This window comes from Hordeum vulgare, chromosome 7H (genome assembly GCF_904849725.1).
Source record: "Hordeum vulgare subsp. vulgare chromosome 7H, MorexV3_pseudomolecules_assembly, whole genome shotgun sequence".
Classification (NCBI taxonomy): domain Eukaryota; kingdom Viridiplantae; phylum Streptophyta; class Magnoliopsida; order Poales; family Poaceae; genus Hordeum; species Hordeum vulgare.
In genome coordinates this window covers 586995012-587003305 of record NC_058524.1, presented here as the reverse complement: position 1 = coordinate 587003305, position 8294 = coordinate 586995012, and the positions used below count along the sequence as shown (strand labels likewise).

Genomic DNA, 8294 nt, shown 5'->3' with positions numbered 1-8294 from the left:
GAATAGCCTAGCTGGAAAGGAAAAATGAGGGCAGAAAGCTAATAAAAAGGGGTATCCACAAAACAGGACCAAAACAGATCTCACCAAACCACTCATCCCCCCCCCCACACGTTCAAGAAGGGAAGAGGGATCCATGGAGGAGGAGGAACAGGGCCATGAAGGAGGAAGAATCACCTCCAGAGAAGACACCCCCTGCATGATTTGGAATACACAGGTGAGCACCCCCGTGCCCCCCCTTCCCCCCTCATATGGATTCAACCCTTCCCATGATTCTTCAACCCTTCCTGAACCCTCAAGATCTCTACCCATACATGATCTCTCTACAAGGATCATTCACATGATCTGATGAGCACAACAACAGCAAACGTATGCAGAGGCTGCTTCTAGAAACAGAAAAAAATACCATATGGGAATGAAAAACATGAACTAGTAGAAACCCTAGAAAAACAATTGATGTTGCAGAAGTTAATGGGAAGCCAATTAGTAACGGGATCCACCTTTTTCTACACAAAGTCAGACTTAGGGATAACACTACTATGTAGTACACATATTCCCCTGTCTCTCTGTTCAATTACTGCAGAAGCAGCCTCAAACAAAAACATCATTATACTACTGCGACAATTGCTTAGCAAGCTACATAGAACACTACAAATCCACGTTAGATGGAAAAAAGGACACAAATGCTTTTCTATATTCTAGCAAATTACAAAAAACAAAAACAAACTAACAATGAGTGCGGGAGCCAACGAATGCATCAAATGGAACAGGAAGAAACATCAAAGGACGGTCGTTGTACCTTGAACACGATGAAATTGATTTCCTTGAGGTAAGGCTTTTAAAATAGCATAAACATGCCTGCAAAAAAGAAATTAGTACATCAAAAGCATGCATTCTCTAACTTGTTTTCATGAATGCAGAGTGGATCATGTTCTTATACAGAGCTTCTACATGGTGGGTCATTTTCTTACACTGAGCTTCTACATGCACAAATGTATCAAAGTATGACAAATAGCATGGAATGCGATAGAACTGACCTGGACAACAAATTCAACACACCAGAAGCAGGAGAAGATATCCATTCAGTAAGTACAAATGACCTTGCTACCGACTATATCTACACAAAAAAAATATAAAAACGTGTGTGGGTTTCTTGCAGGAACAAAATGAATCACCGGCAAATCGAGCGGGAGCAGAAAATCCATGGAATATCAGTCTATTTGACAGTATGGAGTTAGATAAGGTATATACCAAAAACTACCAGAACAAAAATCAACCATCTACATTTTGCTATTGACGTATCTAAAATTGTGTTTACTTATATAAAATTGTGTTGCAGGTGAATGATGAGCAAAACTATCAACAACCATCTACATTTGCAAGAGAAGAACAACAGTTGCCCAGCAAAGAATCAGAAGACACTCCAGCAAGTGAGAAACAGAATGGCACACACAATACAAGACAAGGACAAGAAGAAGAATTCCTAAATGAGGATGACATTCAGAACTTCTTAGAAAATGAAGAAGCATCAGCTAAGGAAGGAAACTTAAGGAATGTCGACAGTGTTACAAAACCCGCAGTAGGAATGAGATTCAAGAGCAAGCAAGAAGGCCAGGAGTTCTTTAATTTCTACTCACATGTGGCCGGATTCTCTGTCACAACAGTTGCTGTAAAGAGGACTAGCAGTAAGCAGAGGAACAATGAGATAACACAAATCACCATGAAATGCAACAAACATGGGAAAACAAAAGAGGTGGAGGCAGAAAGTGTAGTTCCAATCAGGAAAAGTACAGTAATAGCAAAGACGAACTATAAAGTAGTTCTGGTACTATCAGAAAAAGAAGGAACTTGGGAAGTGACAAGAGTTAACTTGGATCACAACCATGAGCTAACACCAAACAGCAGATTCTTCAGGTCACACAAGTATATGTCTGATGAAGAAAAATGCTTGATCAGGACTCTGAAAAGAACAAATCTAGAGACAAGGAGAATCATGGCAATCCTAGCATATCTCCGGGGAGGATTGGCATTGCTGCCATACACAAAAAAACATGTAACGAACTATGCAGGCACAATCAACAGAGAAGTGACAAACACTGACATGATGGAAGTAGTTCGCATGTTCAACAAGAAACAAGTAGAGAGCCCTGGATTCTATTATTCATTTGAGTTGGATGAAGAAAACAAAGTGAGGAGCATCTTCTAGGCTAATGCAAAGTCAAGGCTAATGTACGACATATGTGGAGACTGCATCAGTTTCGACACTACTTTCCTAACAAACAAGTACAATCTGCCCTTCGCACCATTTGTTGGAGTGTCACCACATGGAAACACCTATCTATTTGCTTGCGCATTCATAGTGGATGAGAAAGCAAACACCTTCACTTGGCTATTCAACCAATTCTTAACAGCAATGGGAGGAAAACATCCTATATCTATAATCACTGATCAAGACAAAGCAATGGATGCAGCAATCAGAAATGTATTTACAAAAGCAATACACAGAGTTTGCTTGTTCCACATAAAGAAGAAAGCAGAGGAGAAGGCAGGACCTTGTTTCCAAGCTAATGAAGGGTTGTATGAGGACTTCCAGGACATTATAGACAACTCACTCACAATTGAAGAGTTCAAAACAAACTGGACAGAGATGATAGCTAAATATGAAGTTCAACATATCAAGTACTTCAATGATATGTGGGAAGCAAGACAAAAGTTTGTTCCTGTGTACTTCAAAGACAAGTTCTTTCCTTTCATTCAAACCACGGCGAGGAGCGAAGGAACAAATTCATTGTTCAAGAAAGGAGTTGGGGCAAAATTCAGTGTTACAAGTTTCCTAAGAGAGTATGATAGGATAATAGATGTCATCCAAGACAGGGAACAAGAGTGTGATCATTTATCAAGGAACAAGAAGGTTGCACTGAAGAAATTTGGTCTAAGTATGGCATTGAAAGACAAGTGCATGAACTATACAACATAGGCATATTCAGGAAGTTTCAGAAAAAATGGAAGACAAAACAAGGCTACATATAACAGAGCATGAGAAGGACAGGAGCTATCTTGTGTACCAAGCCGAGAACTATCCTTTGAAAGAGCGTCGAAAAAACCAATACCTAGTGCAAATGGACTTGAACTATGAAGAATACTCATGCATATGTTGTGGATTCCAGAAAGATGGGTTACTCTGCTCACACATACTGAAAGTGATGCTCCATTTGAATAGGGAAAAGATACCAGAGAAGTATATAATTGACAGGTGGAGGAAAAGTGACCAAAAGATACATTCAACTGATCCACCTCCAATTGTGGCTGAGAACTCGACACTAAGGTACAATGTTCTGCAGAGAAAACTAGTATATGTCTCATCGAATGCATCAAAGAAGAAAAGAAAATACGAGTACTTCCTAAGAGAAATAGATAGGATACAAAAGAGGTTGGAGGAGATGGATGAAGAATCAGAAAGTGACATGAATGTCCAGAGTGGATCTACTAGAACAGTGACAGCTGTAGCTACAAACATAGAAGCAGAAGAGACTACATCCAGGATGAACATACAAGACCCTGATGTTTCTGCTACAAAAGGCCGCCCTAGGATGCTAAGTATCAGAGAAGCTATCAAACAGAACAAGTTCTACAAATGCAGCCATTGCCATTCTGACAGGCACACAATAAAGAATTGTACGAACTTGGATAAAGAGTACAATCTACAAAAGAGAAGGAGAGCAAAACAGTCAAACCCAAGGAATGTAAAGAAAGGTGATGAAATATACACTATTAAGAAAAAAAGAACACAAACTAAGAAAATATCAGATTACAACCTAACTCTTTGAACATACAAAAATTGCAGGACAGAAGACACAGAAGAAGCAGATGACTGGAGAAGAGAAAGTAACTGAAGGAAGATCAGGGATGCTCGATGAACCGTTCCTGCAATAGGGACAAAATCCTATAGCTAGAGATGACCATTTGGAAGACAGAGACACCTAGGGGGCAAGAAGCTACTGGTACAAACACAAGCGAAAAAGAACTGATATATATGGGCATAACTACTTTTGTATGAGATTGGGTACTGCCTATGTAACGAACTTTTCAGTTGTGGAGAAGTTTTTGTAAGAACTGATAAAATGTTAGTTACTACATGCTTGAGTATCTTTCTAATTTTAATGTCTGAAGAGTTTCTTAAACAATTTATCCTAGAGAACAATGTAGTGAACTGAAAGCAAGACATAAACCCCAATATATAAAATGGTAAAATGGCAAGGTACAGAAAACAAAACTAACCTCTGATACAGAGTTTGAGAAATCATCAGTAGACCGTCAAAAATTAGTAGCTTAACCTGCACAAAAATAAAATAAAAAAACACAACAAAATGTGGAGAAGGATAGGGTGAGATACAAGAAACAAAGATCATTAAGAAAAAAAGTGACACCTCGAACATATTATTAAGATCAATAAGCAAAATAAAAAGCATACTACTAGTGTCCTGAAAATAAGTATAGATCATTAAGATCAATAAGCAAGATAAAAAAGCATACTACTAGTGTCCTGAAAATAAGTACTGTCGAGCAACACCAACATAGACATCGCAAAAAAAACCCAGCTTACAATCAAAATGGAACATACTATCACTACTAAAAACATAACACTACTATCCACAACAAATGCATGATAACTTTTCTTCAAACAACATGCTAATGAAAAAAAAAACCAGCCACCACTCCAGCTATGACTACACGTGTCCTAAACATCAGTTGGCATTGTCTTCCAGCTATGAATACACGTGTCCTAAACATCAGTTGGCATTGTCTTCCTACAAAAAAAATCAAAGAAAGCCAGACTAGTAAAAAGAAAAAGTAAAAGTAAAAATGAGGAGACAAAAAAACAATACATGACAAGGAAAATAAAAACATACATGAAGAAAGAAATCAGTCACAAAAGATTTGTCGCAGCTGTTCAAGGGGCTGAAGAACATCTCATTTGCATATCTGATCCTAAGATTTAAAATGTCTGCACTAGAGAAAAGGTTTGCCATTTGGGTTCCTGGTGTGAATATCTCCATAAACTTGAATGTGAAGACACCACCGTCATCGCTGAAAAAGAAAAAAAACAAATAAGAAATAGAAGCGTAGCTATCATAAATCCTATATAGAAAAACAAAACATAAAAAGCAAAAATAAAAAAATACCAATTATCTTGCGTAGGAACAGCTGGATATAGCACATCAAAGGATTCGAAAGCAATCCTTCTATTCATCATAGGAGTGACAAACTCATGCCAAAGACTAGTGAAATTATTAACCTGTGGTGGAACTAAAAAATGAGGAAAACATACCAAAACCAAATAACTGCAGAAAACAAACTTGCAGTTTAAAATGGAAAAAAACTAATAAAACTTAAAGCGAGAATCCACCAAGAATTACACAGTAAAACATCTAACAAAAATTACAGTGAGCATCTACTAAGACTTACAGTGTAAATACCAAGAATTACAGTGTAAACACAACAAGAATTACACAGTAAAACTGTTGGGGAACGTCGCATGGGAAACGAAAATTTTCCTACGCGCACGAAGACCTATCATGGTGATGTCCATCTACGAGAGGGGATGTGTGATCTACATACCCTTGTAGACCGTACAGCAGAAGCGTTAGTGAACGCGGTTGATGTAGTGGAACGTCCTCACGTCCCTCGATCCGCCCCGCGAACAATCCCGCGATCAGTCCCACGATCTAGTACCGAACGGACGGCACCTCCGCGTTCAGCACACGTACAGCTCGACGATGATCTCGGCCTTCTTGATCCAGCAAGAGAGACGGAAAGGTAGAAGAGTTCTTCGGCAGCGTGACGGCGCTCCGGAGGTTGGTGATGACCTTGTTGTTGGAAATATGCCCTAGAGGCAATAATAAATTAGTTATTATTATATTTCTTTGTTCATGATAGTCGTTTATTATCCATGCTATAATTGTATTGATTGGAAACACAATACTTGTTGGAAATATGCCCTAGAGGCAATAATAAATTAGTTATTATTATATTTCTTAGTCGATGATAATCGTTTATTATCCATGCTATAATTGTATTGATTGGAAACACAATACTTGTGTGGATACATAGACAAAACACTGTCCCTAGTAAGCCTCTAGTTGACTAGCTCGTTGTTCAAAGATGGTCAGGTTTCCTGGCCATAGGCAAGTGTTGTCACTTGATAACGGGATCACATCGTTAGGAGAATCATGTGATGGACTAGACCCAAACTAATAGACGTAGCATGTTGATCGTGTTATTTTGTTGCTACTGTTTTCTGTGTGTCAAGTATTTATTCCTATGACCATGAGATCATATAACTCACTGACACCGGAGGAATGCTTTGTGTGTATCAAACGTCACAACGTAACTGGGTGACTATAAAGATGCTCTACAGGTGTCTCCGAAGGTGTTGGTTGAGTTAGTATGGATCAAGACTGGGATTTGTCACTCCGTGTGACGGAGAGGTATCTCGGGGCCCACTCGGTAATACAACATCACACACAAGACTTGCAAGCAATGTAACTTAGTGTAAGTTGCGGGATCTTGTATTGCGGAACGAGTAAAGAGACTTGCCGGTAAACGAGATTGAAATAGGTATACGGATACTGACGATCGTATCTCGGGCAAGTAACATACCGAAGGACAAAGGGAATGACATACGGGATTATACGAATCCTTGGCACTGAGGTTCAAACGATAAGATCTTCGTAGAATATGTAGGATCCAATATGGGCATCCAGGTCCCGCTATTGGATATTGGCCGAGGAGTCTCTCGGGTCATGTCTACATAGTTCTCGAACCCGCAGGGTCTGCACACTTAAGGTTCGACGTTGTTTTATGCGTATTTGAGTTATATGGTTGGTTACCGAATGTTGTTCGGAGTCCCGGATGAGATCACGGACGTCACGGGGGTTTCCGGAATGGTCCGGAAACGAAGATTGATATACAGGATGACCTCATTTGATTACCGGAAGGTTTTCGGAGTTACCGGGAATGTACCGGGAATGACGAATGGGTTCCGGGAGTTCACCGGAGGGGGGCAACCCACTCCGGGGAAGCCCATAGGCATTTGGGGGGGGTCACACCAGCCCTTAGTGGGCTGGTGGGACAGCCCACCAATCCCCTATGTGCCAAGAGAGAAAAAATCAAAGGAAACAAAAAAAAGGAAGAAGTGGGAAAGGGGAAGGACTCCCTCCCACCAAAGCAAGTAGGACTCGGTTTGGGGGGGGGAGAGTCCTCCCCCCTGGTTCGGCCGACCCCTTGGGGATCCCTTGGACCCCAAGGCAAGGTCCCCCTCCCTCCTCCTATATATATGGGGCTTTTAGGGCAGATTTGAGACGACTTTCTCACGGCTGCCCGACCACATACCTCCATAGTTTTTCCTCTAGATCGCGTTTCTGCGGAGCTCGGGCGGAGCCCTGCTGAGACGAGATCATCACCAACCTCCGGAGCGCCGTCACGCTGCCGGAGAACTCTTCTACCTCTCCGTCTCTCTTGCTGGATCAAGAAGGCCGAGATCATTGTCGAGCTGTACGTGTGCTGAACGCGGAGGTGCCGTCCGTTCGGTACTAGATCGTGGGACTGATCGCGGGATTGTTCGCGGGGCGGATCGAGGGACGTGAGGACGTTCCACTACATCAACCGCGTTCACTAACGCTTCTGCTGTACGGTCTACAAGGGTACGTAGATCACTCATCCCCTCTCGTAGATGGACATCACCATGATAGGTCTTCGTGCGCGTAGGAAAATTTTTGTTTCCCATGCGACGTTCCCCAACAGTGGCATCATGAGCTAGGTTCATGCGTAGATGTCTTCTCGAGTAGAACACAAAAGGTTTTGTGGGCGGTGATGTGCGTTTCTCTGCCCTCCTTAGTCTTTTCTTGATTCCGCGGTATTGTTGGATTGAAGCGGCTTGGACCGACATTACTCGTACGCTTATGAGAGACTGGTTTCATCGTTACGAGTAACCCCCTTTGCTCAAAGATGACTGGCAAGTGACGGTTTCTCCAACTTTAGTTGAATCGGATTTGACCGAGGAGGTCCTTGGATGAGGTTAAATAGCAATTCATATATCTCCGTTGTGGTGTTTGCGTAAGTAAGATGCGATCCTACTAGATACCCTTGGTCACCACGTAAAACATGCAACAACAAAATTAGAGGACGTCTAACTTGTTTTTGCAGGGTATGATTGTGATGTGATATGGCCAATGATGTGATGTGATATATTGGATGTATGAGATGATCATGTTGTAATACAAATATCGACTTGCACG

The 8294-nt window shown here is 41.1% G+C and overlaps 1 protein-coding gene across 2 annotated transcripts; it reads left to right on the top strand.

Moving 5' to 3' along the window:
- Positions 1 to 435: 435 nt before the first annotated feature.
- Positions 436 to 5313, top strand: LOC123413612 (protein FAR1-RELATED SEQUENCE 2-like). 2 transcript variants are annotated; one of them, XM_045106550.1, is made up of 4 exons: positions 436 to 1082; positions 1157 to 1240; positions 1337 to 3750; positions 3842 to 5313. In XM_045106550.1, exons 3-4 carry the CDS (start codon positions 3000 to 3002, stop codon positions 3928 to 3930), a joined length of 840 nt encoding a protein of 279 aa, XP_044962485.1. In that variant the 5' UTR covers positions 436 to 1082; positions 1157 to 1240; positions 1337 to 2999; the 3' UTR covers positions 3931 to 5313. The 2 variants fall into 2 exon arrangements, with proteins under 2 accessions (XP_044962485.1, XP_044962484.1); XM_045106549.1 differs by lacking the exon at positions 3842 to 5313 and having other exon boundaries at positions 1337 to 3131.
- Positions 5314 to 8294: the final 2981 nt, after the last annotated feature.